Source organism: Ambystoma mexicanum, chromosome 8, assembly GCF_040938575.1.
Source record: "Ambystoma mexicanum isolate Mex_15411 chromosome 8, UKY_AmexF1_1, whole genome shotgun sequence".
Lineage (NCBI taxonomy): Eukaryota > Metazoa > Chordata > Amphibia > Caudata > Ambystomatidae > Ambystoma > Ambystoma mexicanum.
This window is the reverse complement of record NC_090929.1, coordinates 1188455889-1188479130: the sequence shown is the minus strand read 5'-3', so window position 1 is coordinate 1188479130 and position 23242 is coordinate 1188455889. Positions and strand designations below refer to the sequence as shown.

General features: G+C 50.2%; 1 protein-coding gene across 3 annotated transcripts in view; it reads right to left on the bottom strand.

The window, feature by feature from the left end:
• Positions 1 to 23242, bottom strand: part of RNLS (renalase, FAD dependent amine oxidase) — an 831746-nt gene that overhangs the window by 182708 nt on the left and 625796 nt on the right. For all 3 annotated transcript variants that reach the window (XM_069611280.1, XM_069611278.1, XM_069611279.1), the window contains exon 6: positions 17293 to 17468. In XM_069611280.1, coding sequence (XP_069467381.1) covers positions 17293 to 17468 — 176 coding nt within the window. The remainder of the gene's footprint in view (positions 1 to 17292; positions 17469 to 23242) is intronic.

Here is a 23242-nt window from a genome sequence, read left to right as displayed (position 1 = left end):
GAGAAGAAATATCCCAAACATATCAGTCTTTGTCCTGCCCTGGAGCAGTGCAGCACCGAAATGCTAGGCAATTCTACTCTGAACAAGAGTACCAACAGCATCCCCAGACAATTTGCATATTCAAGTAACTTTGGGTCTCACCCTAAGTTACTAGGTGAATCCAGATGTGGACCCCTATTAGAGGCACAGCTCCTCCCTACTGATGAGGTCCAACCAGATCGAAACACGTGTCTGGGGATGCTGTTGGTACTCTTGTTCAGAGGAGAATTGCCTAGCATTTCGGTGCTGGACTGCCCCAGGGCAGGACAAAGACTGATATGTTTGGGATATTTCTTCTCTGTGAAAGATAGTGAGCTAAAGACTCTGGGTAAGTCTCTCGCAACCAGGACTAATGTCTGGCAGAGGGACTCCCAGGACCCCCCTTGTTAATTAGCAGTTCACTGTAGACAAATATGTCTGGTGGTTTAGATTTAGAATTTCTTGGCAGCAATTCTGACAGTGATGGGTCATGGAGCCGGCTAAAAGTCTGGGAAAGTACCAATTAGACCGAGCAGCTGCTTACTTGGCAACAAATGAGCAAGGTATAGCCTGCCAAGTGTACTTGGCAGGTCTGGACGATCAGATAAGAGCAAATTTTGGCAGGCAATGAAGGGTTTACAATGAGTTCTGCTAGGATCTCACACAAATTTAATTAGCCTATGTGTCAGTCAATTGAGGCTTGCCAAGATATAGTCATGGGCTTGGTGAATGACAGTCAAGCCAACCAATAATAGACAGGGTAGGGATTTGCTTGTGGATGCAAGAACCAATCAAAATGTATTGCGTAGTAAAATGTTAAGTTACATCAGCCTGAGAAATGTATAAAAGGCAGATAAATTTGAGAGCTCAGTGCTGTTTCTGGGGTCCTGTGAAGATGCATTAAAGATGTTTTTGTTTAACAAGCCCGGCCGCCCGTCTGCCTCCTTCTTCAGTGACTTGTCTCTAGTGCCTGAGTCCACAGATGTCAAGTGCCCTCCAGTTCACTACCAGGTCTCTGCTCCATCACTTGTGTTGCCCATGCAACAGCACAGACCGTAACTGCTAGTGGGACAAGGTATGTGAAGAGCATAGACAATATGGATGGGCAATTTAGCAGGAGTATTCAACAAATTGAAATGTGTTTATAGGATAGGAGCTTCCTGTTGAAGACATACACCACTTGTATTTGTATTTTTGTATTTTCTTTTAATTTTTTTAGCGCTTTCACCGAAGAGCTTTACAAAGAATCTTAACTACAATACAATAAAAATGAAGCAAAATTAACAATTATCAAAACTGATTAAAGCAAAGAGAAAGACGATGGGGTTTAAATTGGGAACAAAAAATATGATAGGAAGGGGATGCAGGAATAGAAAGAGGAAGAGCATTCTAAAGCTTGGGTGCAAGAAGTGAGAGGGAACGAAATAGGGAAGAAGCACAAGGTGGTTTGGGAACAACAACAAGAAATAGGATGGAGAAAACAAGGAGGAGAAATGAAAGAGAAGAACAAAGATAAGAAGGAGCAGGGTCATTAAGAACTTAATAGACAAAGCAAAGAAAGTGAAAGATAAGATAGAGATCAAAAGAAAGTAATGAAGCAGAGCAAAGGGAAGCAGTAATACGAGAACGATGGGGAGCTGGAAAAGAAACCGCATGGCAGAATTAAAAACAGTACGACAGGGGGACTTAGGAAGACCTAACAAAAGAGCGTAGCAATAGTTTAAGTGAGAAAAAATTTGAGAGTAAATAAGGAGTTTGCTAGCCCTAAATGATAAGTACAAGCATGCCGGAAATTATAAAGATGAAAGCGTGCAGAGCGAGCAGTGTTAGAAATATGAAGAGAGAAAGAGAGAGAGGGGTCAAAAATAACACCTATGAGCAGAGGAAGAGAAAGAAAGAAAAGATGGAGGAAAGAGAACACCAGAAGGGGAGAGGGCAACGGAAGGAGAGGAAGAAGGAAAGAAAATAACCTCTGTTTTGGAGGGGTTAAGATGAAGAAACAGTGTGGTCATCCAAGACTTAACAGGAAGTAAACAAGCAGAGACTGTCATAAAGAGGAGAAAATGAGGAAAAAGAGAAGATAATTTCTGAATCATCAACACAGAAGTGGCAAGAGAGGTTAAATGAAGAAATAAGATAAGACAAAGGAATAGCATATACAAAAAAAGAAGAGGACCTAGAACAGAACCTTGAGGTACCTTTGATGGCATCATGAAGTAAGACACAGACAACAGATTCATTTTTCTAAATAAAAGGGTTAATTTTTCTTTATGTCAGAGTGGAGTAAGGCCTAACTTGCCCTACGCTAAGGTGGGATTTTCCCTACCCAAAGAAACTAAGGGTAGTCTGTGTCATTAGGTTCAACTCAAAAGTCAGTCTGTGTCCAGAACCTATACTTGCCCTCACAACTAAAGCTATACAATGTGTAGGGATGTCAGCAACAAAAGAAACAGTGTTCCAAATAAAGTTCTGAGCGTCTTCTGGCTACTGGCTTGCTTTTCAGCTTTCCATTCCCCAAGTTCTAAACAATTTCAAAACGGCCTTGGGGTTCCCTTTCCCAAGAGTTCAATACAGTTCACAAATTCTCAGGTTCCCTTCCCGAAGAAGTCAGCTCTTCCCGCTTCAAAACTACAAGAAGTCAGCTCTTCCCGCTTAAAAACTACAATCAGTTCAAATCAGTTCAAAATCTCCTGTCTTTCAATGACAATTCCAGTTCATACAGAATGTTCTTTTCTTCAATCACTTCAACCTCTGTATCTTGGCTTTCCTTGGATCTTTCCAAGTAGAGGTCACTCAGTCTAGGTGCAGTTGTCGGACCACACACAGTCCACCCATTACAGGCCACGCAACTGATAACCCTTGGCACGTTGTTCTGTTCTTATTTGTTCTCTTTGGACTTTCTTGCCAGGACAGATTTTCTCTCTCTAAACCTGTGTCATTAATCAACATTCACTTCTGTTTTCACATGGCAGTCTCTTGGCTTTGTCACAACGTGTATGACACACAATTCACTCCGTGGTGTTCATCCTTTCCTGCCACCTTGCTTTCACATTTCCCATTAGTTTCATACATTTTCCATATCTTTCCTTCAGTTCGGTATTCAATAATTCTTGTTGCAATCTTAAAGTTACTGTGCAGCTTGTTGGCATTAATAATTCCTCAATTCGGTTTCCGACCACAATTAGCATACATTTTAGTTAATTCTGCATTTTCATATGCCCCTTTCCAGCCCCCGGCGTGCCAGTGTTTCCTTTCTAACACTCACGGTGTGTGGCCGGTTCTCTGGGTGTCTTCTTTCCTCTGTTCGACCTCTCCTCGCTCCGCTTGTGCCCTTTGGGAGCTCCGGCAAGCAGCACTTACTGCCAAGGACCCTTGCTGCAGCAGCCTGCAGCTGTCTGAACCCTCAGTGTCCAACTGCTCCGGCTTTGGACACATGGCACAGGGCACTGCAGGTGACTCGACCTTCTCGTGGCCCACTCAAGCCCCAGCCTCTCTCACCCCTCTGCAACACAAAGCGTCCTTTTCAGCAGCCCCTCTCCAGCCTGCTCCATGTCTGTCAGTCGCATTGGCTTCTCCAGGTGAATCTCTCTACTACTTGTGCTCGTCTCACATTTTATACACCTGCAGCTCCTTAACAGGTTGCAGGTGCAAGTACTTTGCCTGTCCCTAGTTGAATCTATAAGCAGGACATGCCTGACCAGTTCAATGGTATTCCTCCACAGTCCTCTTCCTCGTCCCAGTACCAAAGTGGTGTAAATGAATGGGACTGTGCATAATTCCCAGTTGTCTCCTCCTCGCCCCAGTCTTAAAGGGAAATGATTGTGGGACAGTTTGTGTGTATGAAAGAGATAAAGGATGAAAATAACCGACGAAGGCAGGGAGAGGGTAGGGTTCAGTTCGACAAGGGAAAGGGGGATACCATGTCTCACCCAAAGACATCCTCTCCCCACTCCCCAAGGTCCCTCCACCCAGGTGATCCTCCCTTGCATATCCACCCCCAGGGTCGGGATCCAAGAGCAAAGGCCTTTTCCTGGCCACCTGAGAGGAAGATCCAGGGGGGAGTAGATGGGTTATGTGAGGAACCTGAGGGCATCCTCCCATCGAGAAGTTACCAGCCCAATAAACTGAGTAAGTGCAATTAGAGAGATAGGAATGAAACCATCTGAGCACAGACCAAGATAATCCAAGAGTTGAAAGAGAAGAAAGTAGAATATAGTGATTTGACTGTTTTGCAAACTTCTGCGCACCTCAGCGCTTCTGTGCCTCGAGGCCGTTCTTCCTGTTTTGCCTTGTGCCCGCCCCTGGTGTCCTCCCTCCTCCTTTCCCATTGGCCCTACGGCCCCTTTTTAACCACTCCCTCAGGGCAGCCCCTCTGCCTGTGTAGTCCCTTGCGGTGAAGGACCCGAGAGGAAGGACAGCTCCAGTGGAAGCAGCTCCAGATGGTGTCTGCTGGTGTCCGCCAGGGAAGCAAGTAGCCTGCAGACGTGAACCTGCTGCAACAAATCAGTAAAGTTGAACCTTGGTGTTTTGTATTGCTGCTGTGTTAAAAACAAACAGTCTTTTCCTCCCTGTTTAGGAAAGTTGAATCTGGGTGTTTGGCATTGTGGCAACTGTGGCAGTTAGCAGTGTCACTTTCAGCTCTCTCCAGGTCCCCGCCCCGTGTGAGTACCTTTGTACTGCTGAGTATCCCTGTCTGCTCCTTCTGCGCTTGCCTACTGCGTGACCGCCCCCCCCAAACCCTCCCGCGCATTACATTAGACTCTCTCCCACTTCTAGGTTCCCATCCACTGTTGTTATTGGTATACTGTGTATTGTGTCCCATTAGGCTCTCTCCGACTCTCTAGGTCCCCCACCCTGCAAGGGGTGCCTTTGTACTGTTGTGAGTCACTTGTTTTCTCCTCCTGTTTTTTCCCTATTGTTGTGATCCTGCCCATCCCCCCTGTGCATCCTGCGTTGTGTGGCACTGAGCTGTGCATATCTCTCTCTCTTCTCTCGCGCCCTCCTCCTCCCACCTTCCTCATTCACACAGTCTATGGTGCTCTTTGTTTCTCCAATCTTCTCCAACTGCTACTCTATCTCCTATCCTATCCCTCTCACTAAGTCTGGAAGGAAGAAGTTCAAGAGGGACATCCTGATTGCCAACCCTGGCCTCTCTATCACTGATACCTAAATCAGTGCTTCTTCCAGACAGACTCTCACTGACATCTTCTTTGTCGTTCCCTCACCGGACCACAGACCCCTCATATGGTCTTGGCTCTCCCTCCTATCTCCTCCTCTCCCATTAATGGTGGCACTCAGTGGGAGGTCCTCTTGGCCATCTTCCATTCCTCCAAGACCATCATTAATGTCTACGTGAATGGCACCACCTTGGTCCAGAGCCCTCAGCCCAATCTCCTCCTTTTTGATAGGCGTCTCCCGTGTCTTATCAACTTGCTTTCTTCTACCGCTCCTCCTACTAGAACCTCTCTGGCCCCTCTGACACCTTCCTCCTCCTCTCTGGCTACCTTGACACCACGTGCTATCACCTCGCCCCCTTTTCGGGCACCTCTACCACTTCCGCCAGGTGTACCTCAAGCCTGTACCCCTCCCCGGAAGTCTTTCAAATGTGGCAGCATGCTCCATTTTGCCACTCTCAACTCTCGCTTCACTGTCAAAAACTCCTCTGACATCTGCCACATGCTGGAAGAGCTTGACCTGGATGTCCTCACTCTCACTGAGACACGGTTCACGGCCACCTATGTCACGAGTTTTGACACTCTCCTCCGTGATGGCTACAAGATCCTCTCCGTGCCCAGAACCAACTGACCTAGAGGGGGTGTAGCTCTCATCTTTCCAGATTGGGACCCTGCCTCTGTGATTCCTATGCAGGCCTACTCCTCATTGAATGCCTTGTCTGCAGGCTCTTTATTTCTCCTAGCCTCTCTCTGACTGTGGCCACCATCTATACGTTATGTTATGTTACTTTGCATTTATTTAGCGCCTTGTGTACCATTGGTATGGTCTCAAGGCGCTGGTAGGTTGAACGCCCTCGGGAACCGAAGTTCAGGTCAGTAGAGAGAAGGGAATAGTTTCTTACCTGTAACTCCATTTCTCCAGCATTGGTATCTTTCATGGATTCACATGCTTAGAATATTCCCTGTCGACAGACTGGGAACCCGCGGTAAGCTTATAAAGCTGTTTCCCATAGGAAAACGTTCGACACTTTCGTGTCCTATCTACGTCGTTTTGGGCCGAGCACGCATGCCCCACTAGGACGTAGCAGTATAAATGTTCTGCCCCCGCGGCTCCCTTCAGATTTCGACCCCTCCAAAGCAGACTGGGGTGAAACCAAGAACTACAAGACGATTGCATTTAGGGGAGGCCGGCAGGCGCATGTGAATCCATGAAAGATTCCAATGCTGGAGAAATGGAGTTACAGGTAAGAAACTATTCCCTTCTCCAGCATTGGATCTTTCATGGATTCACATGCTTAGAATAGAATGCACAGCAGTGATCCTGAAAAAAGGAGGAGGTGTGAATGCAATCCGGCACCCACCCAATCCTGCGTATTGCGAACCACGCTTACATAAGATTCGAATTTAAAGTGTGCCATAGCAACTGCACAGAGCAATATCCATATAAAGCTATAACAGTATACATAAGCACAGCATGTGATCTAAGCAGATTCCACAAGCCTCAGAAATATATATATATATATATATATATATATACACATAGATATGCCCAAATCAGCATAGACCCTTCTTGAAAAAGGGCTTACCTTATTGAAATAGATGTTGCAAGACTGCTCTTCCCATTTGTATTTCGTCCGCATGCTGTCGTTCGAGGCAGTAGTGGCGGGTAAATGTGTGAGGCACTGACCATGCTGCCGCCTGGCAAATGTCTGTCAGTGGTACCCCGGCCCACAACGCCGTCGAAGACGAAGTCGACCTGGTTGAATGAGCTCTCGGACGTACTTGTAGCGGTTTTCCCGCTTTTGAATGACAGAAGGCAATCGTCGACGAGACCCATCGGGCCATCCCTGTTTTGAAATTGCCTTCCCTTTTGCCGAAGGGCCATATGCAACGAAGAGTTGCTGCGTAGATCGAAGTTGTTGAGTTCGATGAAGGTAACATTTTAGAGCTCTCTTGACATCCAAGGTATGTAGGACCTTTTCCGCAGCCGATGAGGGGGTCGCGAAGAAGGTGGGCAGGACAATGGATGAGTGCTTATGATAAGTTGTAGGCACTTTTGGGATGAAACGAGGACTTGTTGACAGAATCACTTTGTCCTTGAAAAATCTTAGGTACGGAGGGTCTATGACCAACGCTTGCAACTCCGAGATCCGTCTAGTTGATGTTATAGCTATTAGAAAAGCCACTTTTCATGACAAGAACTTCATCGACGATGTGGCCATTGGCTCAAAGGGTGGTTTCATTAACCCTGCTAGCACTATATTCAGGCTCCACGTTGGTGGAAAACGTTTAACTGGAGGGAATGTCCAGAACAAACCTCTCATGAAGTTTTCCACTAACCTGTCGCTAAACAAGGGAGATGACTTCCTTTTTCTTGTGCACCTAGAGATGGCCGCCAGGTGAATCTTTAGTGATGAAAAGGACAATCCGCTTTTTGCCAGGTGTAGCAGATACGGAAGAAGCTGTTCCGGAGTAACCCTCAGAGGCTGCGCTCCAGTCTGTCCTTGACACCACGCACAGAATCTTCTCCACTTACACCTGTAGGACTTGTTGGTGGAAGGGGCTTGCGCAGCTTGTAAGATCCTCCGACAGTCCGGGGAAATGTTCAAGGCACCAAATTCTGAAAAGTGAGGAGCCAAGCTGTGAGATTGAGACTGTCTGGATTGTGATGCCACACTGTTCCCTCCTCCCGGGACCGGAGGTCGGGAACCTTCGGGAACGTTATCGGATGATCCGCTGACAGGTGAAGCAGGTCGGAAAACCACGGCTGCCTCGGCCAACATGTTGCCACCAGGATGACTCGGCACCTGTACCTGCATATCCACTGCAGAGTTCTCCGTATCAGAGGAAACGGAGGGAAGGCGTAGAGGAACTTGTCCGTCCACGGGAAGGAGAACGCTTCCCCCAGCGAACCTTCCTATGGCCACCTGCTGGCATACATCTCGCACTTCTTGTTCCTCGTCGTGGTAAAGAGATCCAGCGGAGGCCGCCCCCATTTCTCGAAGACCTTCGACAATTGACCGGTGTCTATTTCCCACTCGTGAATCTGGTCCATATTTCTGCTGAGCGAGTCCGCCTGTTCGTTCCTTACTCCTGGAAGGTGATGAGCTACCATGGATATATCGTGTTTCAGAGCCCAGTGCCACACCTTCTGAGCCTCGATGGAAAGGGTTCTGGATCGTGTGCCGCTTTGCTTCCTCAAGTAAAACATCGCTGTGGTGTTGTCCGTCAAAACTCTCACTGTGGACCCTCTGATGTGAGGCAGGAACGCCCTCAGGGCCCAGCGCACTGCTCTCAGTTCCAGAACGTTGATGTGCAGGAGAGATTCCCTCTGAGACCAACGGCCTTGTGTTTGCAGAGTGCCCATGTGTGCCCCCCAGCCACTATGGTTAACCGAAACTCCGGCTCCTGTAGGGGCACACCTTTGGATAGATTCTGGACACTTTTCCACCACTGAAGAGCTAGCAGGAGCTCGTCGTCGTCGACGGTCAGTTTGTCTGACCAGAGGCCTTGAGCCTGCGTCCATCGGTCTGCCAGAAACTGTTGCACTGGCCTCATGAACAGGCGGCAGTTGGCCACCAGAGGAATGCAGGACGCCCTAGCGCCCAGGATCGACGTATATTTTCTCACTGACAGTCTGGTATTGATTTTCAACTGACCTGCCAATCGACTGAGTTTGGTGATCCTGTTGAGGGATGGCCTCACTAACCCTGACTGGATCTCGAACTGTGCGCCCAGGAACACCAAGCTTCTTGACAGTGTTAACGAAGATTTCTCGAAGTTTATCGCAAACCCCAGACGTTGTAAGAGGTTCATGGTGGCCTGCAGACTTCTGTGCATCGACATAGGGGAGGACCCCCTCACCAACCAGTCGTCGAGATACAGGTATACATGATGGCCTTGCCTTCTCAGCCAGGCTGCCACCGGGGCCAGACATTTCATGAACGTTCTGGGAGAGGATTTCAGTCGAAAGGTAAGTACTGTGAACTGGTAGCGAGTCCACCCTACCACAAACCTTAGGAACTTCTTGTGTCGCCGACACATAGGTATGTGGAAGTACGCGTCCTGCAGGTCCACAGACACCAGAAAATCTCCTTCTTGAACTGACCGGATCACTTCTTGGAGCGTGAGCATCTTGAACTTTGTTTAGCTCGCGCAGGTCTAGGATGGGACGCCACTTTCCGTTTGGCTTTTTCACCACAAAGTATCGGGAATAAACCCCTTGACCCCTTTGTGACGACGGAACCAATTCTATAGCACCTTTTTGTAGCATAAATGATACTTCCTGCTGCCACACGCTCAGATGGGATTGAGCTACAAACGCCGGTGGAATGTGCGGAGGGTTGCTTTTGAATTGCAGGGAATGTCCGTATCTTATAGTGTCCAACACTCATTGATCCATTGTTATTTGCTCCCATTCGTTGATGTAACATGATACTCTGCCCCCCAGAACGTTCCGATGCCCGTCATTGCTGGTCCTTGGTCTGCTTATCCCTCGTCGACGACGAGTAACCTGCTCTCTTCTTGGGGGCCTGGTAGTCCCAGCGACGTTTAGCCGCTTGCGAAGCCCGTCTGTAGCCCTGGGAGGGGTATGCTGGCCTACTGAAGGATCTGTCCCTCGATGCCGAGAATCTGGAATTTCCCGATGCTCCCCTGAAGGGACGAAAAGACCGGAAACTCCGACCACTCTGGAGGGCCCCCCAGGGAACGCGCCGTGTCGAGTCCTCTTTCATGCCCTTCAGGGCTTCGTCCACCTTCTCGCCGAAGAGGAGGTCTCCTTCAAAAGGCATATCCAGTACCTTGTACTGCACCTCCTGTCGGAAGTTGGTGCATTTTAGCCATGCCTGCCGTCGGAGAACCACACCGTTATTCACCTGCTTAAACCCCGACTCCGCGAGGTCCACTGCGATGTTAATGGCATGATTGGAAGCCTCTTCACCTTCCCTGACCAGCAACATAGCCGCTTTGCGATGTTCATACGGAAGATGTTCCAGTATAGGAGCCAGCCGGTGCCACATCTCCCTGTCGTATCTGGCAACTATGGCTAGAGAATTGGCCGCTTTCAATGTGGTAGCACCTATCGACAGCACTTTTTTGCCGAAAGCATCCTGTCGTCTGGCATCACTTTCCGGGGGGGTCGTGCAGTTGTGCTGGGCCCTCGCCTTCCTCGCCGCCGCCGATACCACTGAGTCAGGAGTTGGTTGGCAGGAAAGGCACTTGGGAGTAGAGTCCGGGGCCTTACATTTTTTCTCTAGACGACCCTATATAACTGGTTCTGAGAAAGGGTGGCGCATGGTCTGCAATCCTTCCTTCCACACATGATCCAAGATTGGTACTAAAAATACCGACCTTCTCCTTTTCCCCATGTGGTCGAAAAGAAAACAGTCCTTTTTCTCTTCTTCCTGGGCCAGCCCGAATTCTGTACAAGCCCTGGCCATCATGGTGTGAAATGACCCAATATCGTCTGGGGGAGACGGCTGAGCCGGGCTTCTCGGGGTTTCCAATTCTGCTTCGGACTCCCAGGTTGGATCCCTGGAGGGGAAAAGGGAGACAACTGACGAGGCTCTGCTGTCCGAGTCCGAATCCATCAGCTCCCCTTCCTCGCGGCGTGCGGCCGAGAGGTTTGCATCCGACGGCACTGCCGCGGGGGTTGACGGCGGTGGTCGACGAGACGGGCCTGGGTCATCGATGACCGACCTAGCCGGAGTTGTTCGCGGTAGTCTGTCATCCAGTGTCTTCAGCAACGTTTGCAAAGTGGATAAGACTTCCAATGACAAAAGTGACTGTGGATTGAGCAGAGGGGTAGAACCCGGAATGCTCCCGGAGAGAGGCCTGGTAACCCCTTGTAAACCCAGGTCTGCAGGGCCAGCTATTCTCACATCCTCGTCACCCGAGGACACCGACAAGGCCTCTTGCTGCAGGAGTGTCTCCGGCAAAATTGGGTCGTATACCTCTGGACGCCAGGCCTCCTGCGGGATCTCCGTCGACGAAGCGATAGTCGGCTCCGTCCTCGACGTCGCCGTCGTCTGCGGTCCAGGAACGGTTGAGGCCAACTGCGTCAGCGGCAGAGAAGTAGTCGACGACTGCCCTACCGTCGACGACGGTGGTGGTAGTGCAGGCCTATGAGGTGTTCCCGTCTTTTCCGAACTCGACCTGCGTTTTTCTGCATCTCGACCCGAGGCCGATCTATGACGATCGCCCGAGGAGGATTTAGATTTTTCTTTTCTGTCTTTCCTCGTTGAAGATGAGGGTGACGAGGCCTTCTTCGACGAAGAGTCTTTGGAATGGCCTTCCGATGATTCTCTCTCCGCCGGTCGCGTTTTCTTCACCGGGGGTTCCGACGACGTTGAGCGGCACGGGGCCCCTGAAGATTTTGACCCTGAGGCCGCGCTGTGCGTGGAGCCCACCTCCGAAAGCGGGTATGCCCCCGCTCCATCGTTCAACTATGCCACAAGTCTTCGACTCTGATCTTTAAGAGTCTTCTGGGAGAAGCCCTTACATATGTCGCACTTGTCTGCCGAATGATGAGGGTGTAGACAGTATATGCAATCCATATGTCCGTCCCCCTCGTACACCTTCTTCAACCCGCACGTAGCGCACGGGCGGAACAGCGCTTTTCCCGACATCAGGAGAAAACTGCAACAGCACAACCTAAACAAAATAGTAGACTACACGAGGTGCTCCCACTACTTTGGAGACGGTTGAAATCTGATGGCAGCCGCGGGGGTGGGGCATTTATACCGCTACGTCCTAGTGGGGCATGCGTGCACGGCCCGAACGAACGTAGATAGGACCCGAAAGTGTCAAACGTTTTCCTATGGGAAACGGCTTTATAAGCTTACCGAGGGTTCCCAGTCTGTCGACGGGGAATATTCTAAGCATGTGAATCCATGAAAGATCCAATGCTGGAGAAATTGAGAGAGTCAAAAGGTGCATGTGAGCACCGGATATGTGTGCAGCTGGTGTGGCAATAGGCCACCTGGCCAGGCTGCCCTCTTCCTCTCAGAGTGGGCTGACCTCTCCACATCTCTCATTGCCTTTACCTCTCAGCTTCTTCTCCTCTGAGACCTCAACATCCACTTGGACGCTTCTGATCCCTCCACAGAGCTCTTCAGCAACCTCTGCGACTCTCTCTCTCTCTCCATTCTACTCCCCCTTGTCCGACACACACTGCTGGACACACCTTGGATGTTCTCATCTCCTCTGATATCCCTCTCTCTTACCCGCTCACTACTCCTCTCTCTTGGACTGAACACTTTCTTCTTTCCTCTCACCTGACACACTCTGTCCCAGAGGCAAAGCCCACCCAAGCAGTGCCACCTACCTTCTCAGTGATTCGGCCCATGAAGCGTGTGTCAGTTGATGCCTTTGCCTCGACCTTCTCTGCTCCTCCTACTCCCGCAGATGACTCACACTCTGACACAGCCCTCTCTAATCTGCATCTTGCCATTCCCAACATTTTGGAATCTGTCTGAAGCCTACCTCCAAGTGCAATTCTTGGTATGATCCAACCTCGCTGCCCTAAAATGCATGAACAGAGTGGCTGAGAGGAAGTGGAGGGCTTCGGGTGTATCCTCTGACAAACTGGCATGCCGCCTGCCAAAAAGGCAGTACAGACTCTCTGTCCTGTCCAAGAAGAGAGTCCACATCCAAGCCTGCATCTTTACAGCCTCTAACATCAGGGCCAATGTTAGGGAGAATTCTCTGTAAAGGATAATTTCCCAAACCTAGTGAGTCCCCCCGCAGCTTTGCTGGATTTTTGGGGTTTATTTTTTTCGCCTGCTAAGAGTAAGACTCTTTTACTCCCACTCTTAGACATGATTTGAGGTGTTCCTTTATCTTTCCATGTGTTTAATGGGCTATGGAGTCTTTTACTCCATAGAGTCTCATGTGTTTTTGATGTGGGTTACACAGCACCCTCTGTGCCGTAACCCAGGGGTGTCGTAGCGACCCCCCAACATAGACTCCATACCCTGGGACTGACTACTGTCTCCCTGGGCATGTAAAGTCACCATTGGCTTTACTAGTCCCAAATTATGAACAGAAACCAGTACAAACCATCATATTGTGGACGTACTGGTCGGGGCAATTCAATTGTCCCGGGGTCTGTTGTTCGAGGGGGCACGTCTCCGTCCCCCCTGATCGAGTTTTGGCTGATGGCAGTGGATACTACTTTTTATATTCGACCGCGAATATATCTCTATGGGATTTTCCCATTGTTCGAGGCTACCAACTTTAATTAGTTAATTCTTTTAGCCTCGAACATACCGCCGGTTTATTTATTTAATATTAATTCACCGGTTAGTATTTTTTGCCAGAACTCGATTCTAAAATGGCGTTTGTGTTCTCTTCTGTGACTCCAACCCAAGTCGAGCCCTTTGTTCCACTTTTTGGCGGGCTTCTCCACAGAAGCCTCCAAAAGTGGTGCCACTCTGTCTGGGTACCACAGGGGATGTGGGAGGGGGTTTAGGCACCCTGGACTGAGTTACCTTGGTAACTCAAGTCGCACTCTTGTGTGATTGGCCCAAGTGGTGAGCCGGCCAGCTCACCACTTAGCATGTTTGATTGACAGCTAGGCTGAGTGAATGGGGGTGTGCTGCATAAAAGCAGGTCTTTAGGGACTGGAACTTCAGAAGTCGCCACAGGACCTAAGAATCCGAGGAGGGAGAAGCTGAGCCGACCTGCAATGACAACACCACCGGTGGAGCCCTGCTGAACCGTCTCACCACTTTTCCCAACGACAGAGGAGATCTCCAGCCCGGAGAGTCTTCTTCCTTTGACTGGTGGGGATAACCAGTTTTGCCTTCTTTTCACCTTCCTGGAGCATCACGTGGCCGCCTTGCCCATGCCAGGCACCCCGGCAACCGTAATACCACGGTTTACCACTACTGCGAAGAGAAGGGTAGTACCTTTTAACCGAAGAACTCCCCGGCTGGTTTCTTCCCTGGCAGTGCAACAACCTTCATCTTTCCTCCACGGCGAGACCTCCTCTTCCTCTGGATGAAACACCGACTTGCACCCGCTGCCAGGAACAACTGCCCCCACTGGAGCTTCCTTCACACTTAAGGTACTGTGTCCCGCCTGGCTTCCCTTGCGACAAATCGTTCGGGGTGACAGTAAAGCCTCGACTTTCTAACCTGGGCTGGCCTGGGACAACCTAGCTAACTTTTCCTGTCTTTAATTTCATCCTTTTTGTGTGAACTATCTACAAGACTCTTAGGGCATAACCCCACTGTGTGAACCTGGACCCCTTCCGCTTGCTCTCTCCAAGAGCTGGGCCTTGCAATTGACTTCCTTGCTCTCCAATAGAACTCTGCCTATCCTGCCTTACTGTGGTTCTTGTAAAAGTATTGAAACTTGTGTGCTTCCATAACTCTGCCTTTTCCCTCCCTTTTTTATAACTTATTAGAGTGCCATCTTAAGTTAAGCGCTCACCTCTGTCTGAAAATAAGTGGTGTTTCTCACTAAGATTTGTCTAATAAGTAATTAGGGTTGTATATATATATATATATATATAATAGTGACTGTGTGCTGAATTTACTTACCTCTTTTGTGCTAGTGTAATTTACAAGTGTGTCTTTAAATAAATAATTATATACTTTTACACCAAAGCTCTGGTCAGTGTTTGCTTGTGCTACTGTATCTCTGTACCTATTGTGTATACTCTACATACTGCCTAACTCTTCTTGAGGGAAGTCCGACTGCTCAGCCACAGCTACCAAGTGAATCTGTGTGGTACAGACTGCTACCAAGTGGGTTTACTGCCAAACACCTGTAGTCCTAAATCTTTTGCAGTGGTCCGTAAGGGAACTGCACAGGTTTCTGCCTAACAGCCGAACTCTTTAAAATCTGCAAGGAGCTGACCAATCCTTCTGCAGTCTCAACCTCTCCTGTTCCCTCCCAGGCCCTCTGTATCTGAGTGTTTTGCATTGTGGTAACTTGTGTATGAGCACGATACAAACAAAATATCAATACGGCCCTGGCTTCTCACTTCACTACTAAAACTCAGGACATCCTGTCCTCGCTCCCCTCTTCCTCTCCCTCTACCGCTCTCTCACCCCCCCTCCGGCTGCCTCTCCCTCTCCTCCTCCTTTCTCCTCTTTCTCTCTGATAAAACCTGATAATGTTTCTAGACAAGTCCGATCTATGAAAGCGTCATTCCAACAGGTGCTTCCCTGCTCATCCAGAACCATAAAGGACCACATTGACACCCTCGCTCCAGCCTTGGCCGATTTCTGCAATCACCCTTTCGCCACTGGTCCGATCCTACCCATCCGGCAAACTATCACCTGACCTCTATCACTCCTTTCCGGGGCAAACCTTTAAAGAAGCTGGCCATCTCCCAGTTTACTCTCCACACTGAAACTGTTGGCTGTCTCCATGACTACCAGTCTGGCTTCAGAGCAGCCAGAGGCACGAAAACTGCTCTCCTGAACACCCGTGAAGATCTGTTCTCCAATCCCAACACCAGCACCCCTTCTGGCCTCATCCTCCTTGAGCTTTCCTCTGCTTTTGACACCATCAATCACACTATCCTGATCAACCGACTCTGTGAGAACCTGGGCATCACAGATCAGTCCCTGAGGTGGCTGACCTCTTTCCTTCTGGACGGACCATCCAAGTCCATCTTGGGTAATTCTTTACACCACCTCTCTCTCCACATGTGGTGTTCCCCAGGGCTCTAACCTCTCACCCTCTTCAATCTCTACGTAGCCCCTCAGGCCCACCTAATCTCCACCTTCTGCTCTAACTTTTAGTGTTATGCGGATGGCACGCAGCTCTCTTTCTGGCTCCCTACAGCCTCCTCTCCTCTCTCGCAGATTCCAGACTGTCTATCCGTGATTCAGGATTGGCGCGCCTCCAACTGCCAGTAAGATGAAGATCCTTCTCATCGGGACCCCTGCTACCGCTTTCCCTCTCTCACTCTTCCTCTCTGTGCCTGTGAGGCAAAAAAAACCTTGGTGTCATCTTCAAATCCACTCTCTCCTTCTCCAAGAAGGCCCACTACGAGCTGCACCTCTTCAGACGTATTCTTCCTTTTCTCACTTTCCCCCAGAGGCTCATTGTCTCCAGAGACCTGGTTCTCTCTAGGTTGGACTACTGTTACACTCTCTTACTCAATCTGCCTTCCTCTACTCTCCGCCCTCTGCAACTAAACCAGAACAGGACTACAAGACGTATGCTTGGCCTCAAGCCCTGGGACTGTATCTCTCCAGCCCTGAAATCTCTCCACTGGGTCCCAGTGGCTGCAGGGATCAAGTTCAAGACCCTCTACATCATCCACAAAGCTTTCTTGGGCAGGGGCTCGCATTACATTCAACACTCTCTTCCTAAATACCTTCCTTCTAAAGTCATTCGCTCTGCTGCCTCCAACTCTCTCAGGGTCAGACGCTTCTTCAGGCAGAGAGTATGGGGTAGATCACTTTCCTCTGCTGGTGCCTCCCTCTGGAACGGCCTCCCTGCCCCTTTCAAACTTGAGGCGGACGACCTGAAGTTCCGGAAGCAGCTCAAAACCTTCCTTTTCTTCTCTGCTTTCTCTCCCTGCCTCCCCTGCTGACTTACCTGTCTGCTGTACCGATTGGTTGCTTGGTTACCCTCAGGGTCTCACTGGTTACCTGGCTCCTCTTGATCAGTCTCCCCCGCACTGCCTCCAGGCCATTCGCGCACTAGGGCTGTAACTGTAACCTCTACAGCCCCCCGCCTCCTTGCACTTAACTTGAGCCGCGCTGTTCGGGCTTCACTTACTCCGTGCAATGCTGCCCTGATTGCACTTTCCCCTTCCCCCGTGCATTTCCTTTTCCCCTTCCCTGCACTTTGTGTTACCGCACTTGCACGATCTGAATGACATAAAGCTTAGTAAGATCGTTTGTCTTGTCCTCCCTCCGTACACTCCCTTGTCTTGTCGCACCTAAAAACATGTGTGCAGGCGCTTTATAAATGACTTATCATATCATATCATAACAGTGTCGAAAGCAGCGGAATTCTTAATCAATGCCAGTGGGAAATAGACATGAAATTAATAGCAACATATTTTGTTCTCAACTATCTGTAATGTAAAACTGTTTGACACATTCATCTTGTTGTGCGACTGAATACTTACCTGTGAATATCTCCATTTTTGACACTTGACGCTTGCTGGTTGAGGTAGCCCTGGCATTAGGGATTCAAGTTGATGCAGGATAAGCTTCTGCACCTCCTCTTTTTCACTCTCCAAATGTTCAATCCCAAAAGGCACGCTTGTGTGGACGACAATAGACTGTCCAACGTCAGGCGATCCTGTGCATGTGTAAGCAACGACCACATTAGCTGCTGACGACCATATGCAATAAAGCGTATTTTCAACACAAACAAGCATTATTTTTTATTTTAATGTTATAATAATACAATCTACAAAAATATCGTTTTTGCAGTAGTCTTTCTTTCTACATGTTTGAAAGTTCAATATACTAACAAGGGTAACTCTGGGCCACCTCCCTCCATATTCAAAAGATGCTCTAGCCTCTTGCCTAGGGACGGGACAGGTGTTCCACAGCAAAAACACAGATTTAACTTTTTGCACTGGTTTATGCTCAATCACAGGTATGGCCTTTGTACGCCCTACTTGGGGCCCTGTAGCTCAGTTCTTACATCCATGGTATAAGGTTTTACGTTTTAAAAGGCACGCACAGAATCCAAAGTAACCTCCTTGAAGTGAAGATCTAAGGGATGTGATGCTGAAAAGCAGCAGAGCCCACTTTCACCATAATTTCATTAACTTGAAGGGAAGCCAGCAGTCTTTAAGCCTACTAGGATACAGAAAGGGAAATTAGGGCACTGCAGCCTTGTTTAACCTTGCAGAGCAGTCCTAGTGCTGCTGTGCTGATGGGTCAGGGTCTAGCATTGCAGACTGGATTGCTACTACTGGAAGGAATACCAACCCCGATTTACTAAGGACTCAAATTCCCTGCAGACACCACTGCCATAGAGTACCCCCTTCAGGTTTGATACTACCGCCAACACACTTCAACATTTGTATGGAGTCTATGGGCCTCATTACACGGTAGGCGGTAGGGGTTTACCGGTACCGGTAAGGGCACCGGTACCGGTAAACCCCTACCGCCTTACTACGAGTTCCCTTTGCGGGACCCGACTTTAACAGGACCTCGGAGCTAATTACGGTCCCGCAATTTGCAGTACCGTAATTAGCACCTTCCCCATTCTGCCCTATGGGGGCAAAAATGGGAATGGGGAAGAGCCTTGGTGAATGGGGAATTACCGCCCCCGCTCACCTTGGAGTAGGGCGGTAATTCCGCCATCCACCAAGGCGGACACGGCAAAATACCGGCGGCAACCATGGCGCTATTAGCGCCATGGTTACCGCCTACCGTGTAATGAGGCCCTTTATATTTCCTGCCCTGTATTGGTGCAGGAAGAATACAAAAATAGAACAGACGCTTCCCAGACCAATTGCCACTGGTAATTGTCCATTCAAAGATTTCCAAGTACAACCGATTCTACATGACTGTGGGGAATATAGTCTGCTTCCAAGGTTGGATGTGATAAAATGTTGGGAGATGGATCTCCTAATTCAAGTGAAACACCAATAAAACTTTTGGAAAGAATCAAGGGTGGCTACCTAAGACCACCTTGTCCTGGACGGACTCTCTTTAAGGTTTGTAACTAGAACAAGCCTGTAACTTGTTCACCCCTCCTACTCAAGATGACAGTTATAAAAAAAAACAACCTTCAATTTACCAAGTTCTAAGGCACTCGGGGGAGCAAGTTCCAAAGGTGCATGAGCCTAAATAGCTGAAATAACATTTCTGGAACAAGAGAATTTCCCAGAAATTCTAAAAATCAGACAGGTCATTCCTCTTAAAAAAGGTGCAATTCCTGGGAAACATGAATGATCACACAACCAGACAAAACATCAAGGGTACAACATTTGTATGGGAATATTTATTGCGGTCCAAGCCAAGCTGCACTACAAAAACCACCACCTTGTAAGTCCTACATAAAGCGCTCCTTTTCCTCGACACAAGGGAAGATAGCCTGCTTATCCTAGTCAACCCCTTCACAGGGGTTGACAAGGTGGACCATATAACTCAACAACACCACGAAACACTGCATGAGAATACATGGGAACGTTAACATACCAACACATCCTTCCTGAAAAACCGACATGGATTTTAAAAACTGAGGACTGAATATTCTGCAGATAACATGGCCATTTAAGAGTTGCAATAAGGATTGATACTCAGACTTCAACATTTCTGGGGTCTTAATTTTAAGGAAAGGGAATCTGCCTTTCTGTACACAAATATAACATAACTGTAAATTGGGGGCTAATGGCCACATCAAGCTGTACCAGTATACAAACGTTAAAAATAAAATACAGAAAGCATGTCAAAATATGTATATGTAATAGAAAACCAAATGGTTTAGGCTTTGCAGGAGGAAATAGCGTGATTTGCACATTCCCCAGTGTCGATGTTGCAAACCCCGGATGACCAGGGGTATAAAGAATGACTCTTGGTGGCCAAATATTTCTCTTGCTGCCAGTCTAGAGAAAACGGCAGACCTGTCAGGGCTGTTCTTGTGGTAACTAGGCTTTCAATCATGACGTTCAGCTTCAGTGGCTTTCAGTCAAAGCTGTGTTGTTTACACTGCCTTGCCACACAAGGGATACATACTCAAAAGCATACAGGGGACAAATGAGTAACGAAATCAACACACATCGGTCATGCATAATTTATTTTGCCTTGTATAATCAATTTGACAACATGAAATAGGTGACACTGCTCCATGGAGAATATCTGTGACTTATCAGCCAGATAGGGCCAGGAAGATAGTTGTTTGTGCCCACTCTCCTCCTGATCATAGAATGTTTTCAGTGTCACCCTTGGTTTTATGATTAAATCACATAAATGCTATTAGGTGTATATATGCATCTTTCATATTGACATATATTTCTATGTGTTTTGTTTTATTTTGTCAACGTAGGACCAATGGCCTATGAAATAAATTATAAACATTTTATATAAAATGACAAATACGTAGCACTGTGTGTAACATTCTGTGTGGTGATTTAAATAGCCTATGGAATGGGACCCAGTATGAGCTAAGACTGGGACATTAAGGGGTCGATTCATGGAATTAATGCGATTCGCAGTGCAAGTGCGGAAATCGCAGGGAAACCACTGCACATCGATTCATGGAAGTCCGTGCGCGAGAAAAACATTGGATGTGCGATGAAAATGTGCGCCGCGCACGCTGGCGCACAGGTCATCCAACAGCGTGCGCCACGGCCACTGCGAAATCGCACATAGAGCGGCGCACATCACAAAAAAGTAGGCGGAACATAGGGCGTAGCACTCGGAATGGGGAACAACGCGTGAAAATATGGGCGTCACGGGGGAAGTACAGGAGGCAAGTGTGCGGAACGCCCACACGCTCGCCTACAACCCGTATTCATGGAATCGAATAGGGCAAACCAGCGCACAGTCAAAGACGCGCACAGGGCCAAACAAGTACGCCACAAGAAAGCAGGCGGTAGCGTCCCTGTGCCTGAAAAAAATGTGCGCCAAAATGTGCTATAACAAAAAGCACCCATATACAGCCATGATGAATGGTCAATACAGTGGCCCTCTAGGACAAATGAGGTGCAAAGGGGTACCGACAAACACGGACACCCGCTGTGTGAAAAATAGCGTGCGCATGTGTTCCTGGGTGCACGGGAAGTTCCACACGCGATTGTCCTGGGTTCGTGTACTTCGGGATGCGCTGGAAGTCCCACACGCGATTAGCCTGGGTACGTGTACTTCGGGGTGCGCGGGAAGTCCCACATGCGATTGGCCTGGGTACGTGTACTTCGGGGTGCGCTGGAAGTCCCACACACGATTAGCCTGGGTACGTGTACTACGGGGTGCGCGGGAAGTTCCACAAGCGATTAGCCTGGGTACGTGTGTTTCAGGGTGCGCGGGAAGTTCCACACGCGATTGGCATGGGTACGTGTACTTCGGGGTGCGCGGTAAGTTCCACACGCGATTGGCCTGGGTATGTGTACTTCGGGGTGCGCAGGAAGTCCCACACGCGATTGGCCTGGGTACGTGTACTTTGGGGTGCGCGGGAAGTCCCACACGCGATTAGCCTGGGTACGTGTACTACGGGGTGTGCGGGAAGTCTCACACGCGATTAGCCTGGGTACGTGTACTATGGGGTGCGCGGGAAGTTCCACACGCGATTAGCCTGGGTACGTGTGTTTCAGGGTGCGCGGGAAGTTCCACACGCGATTGGCCTGGGTACGTGTACTTCGGGATGCGCGGGAAGTTCCACACGCGATTGGCCTGGGTACGTGTACTTCGGGATGCGCAGAAAGTTCCACGCGCGATTGGCCTGGGTACGTGTACTTCGGGATGCGCGGGAAGTTCCACACGCGATTGGCCTGGGTACGTGTACTTTGGGGTGCGCGAGAAGTCCCACACGCGATTAGCCTGGGTACGTGTATTACGGGGTGCGCGGGAAGTCCCACACGCGATTAGCCTGGGTACGTCTGTTTCGGGGTGCGCGGGAAGTTCCACACGCGATTGGCCTGGGTACGTGTACTTCGGGATGCGCGGGAAGTACCACACGCGATTGGCCTGGGTACGTGTATTCCGAGGTGCGCGGGAAGATTCACAGGCGATTTCAGCAGGGTACGTGTATTTCGGTGGTGCCGGGGAATGCTACACGTGATTTGGCCGTGTGGGTCCTCCCAGGTGTTCCCTCTACACCCTCCACGGCCCCTGCAGGCAGCCCACACCACAGGGGACTACCCTGCACCCCTGCTCATGTCCCACAGGCAACCCATCCACCATGGCCATGCCCCCCAGCCAACCCACATGTCACCTTGCACTACTGATAACAAATACATGTCTCCCAGCACCCCCACCCCCCAGCAGTGCAGGGGCAGCCCCCACCAGGCCCCCACTCATGTCTACCATCACCCCCACCCCCCAGCCACCAGGGGCAGCCTCCACCAGGCCCCCACTCATGTCTACCATCACCCCCACCCCCAGCAGTGCAGGGGCAGCCTCCACCAGGCCCCCACTCATGTCCAACTCATGTCTCCCTGCACCCCCACCCCCCAGCATCCAGGGGCAGCCTCCACCAGGCCCCCACTCATGTCTCCCACCACCCCCATCCCCCAACATCCAGGGGCAGCCTCCACCAGGCCCCCACTCATGTCTACCATCACCCCCACCCCCCAGCATCCAGGGGCAGCCTCCACCAGGCCCCCACTCATGTCACCCACCACCCCCACCCCCCAGCCATCAGGGGCAGCCTCCACCAGGCCCCCACTCATGTCTCCCACCACCCCCATCCCCCAGCCACCAGTGGCAGCCTCCACCAGGCCCCCACTCATGTCTCCCACCACCCCCACCCCCCAGCCACCAGGGGCAGCCTCCACCAGGCCCCCACTCATGTCTACCACTAACCCCACCCCCCAGCAGTGCAGGGGCAGCCTCCACCAGGCCCCCACTCATGTCTACCATCACCCCCACCCCCAGCAGTGCAGGGGCAGCCTCCACCAGACCCCCACTCATGTCCCCCTGCACCCCCACCCCCGAGCATCCAGGGGCAGCCTCCACCAGGCCCCCACTCATGTCTCCCACCACCCCCACCCCCCAGCAGTGCAGGGGCAGCCTCCACCAGGCCCCCACTCATGTCCCCCTGCACCCCCACCCCCCGGCATCCAGGTGCAGCCTCCACCAGGCCCCCACTCATGTCTACCATCACCCCGACCCCCAGCCACCAGGGGCACCCTCCACCAGGCCCCCACTCATGTCTACCATCACCCCCACCCCCAGCCACCAGGGGCACCCTCCACCAGGCCCCCACTCATGTCTCCCACCACCCCCACCCCCTGGCCACCAGGGGCAGCCTCCACCAGGCCCCCACTCATGTCTATGATCACCCCCACCCCCCAGCAGTGCAGGGGCAGCCTCCACCAGGCCCCCACTCATGTCTCCCACCACCCCCACCCCCCAGCATCCAGGGGCAGCCTCCACCAGGCGCCCACTCATGTCCAA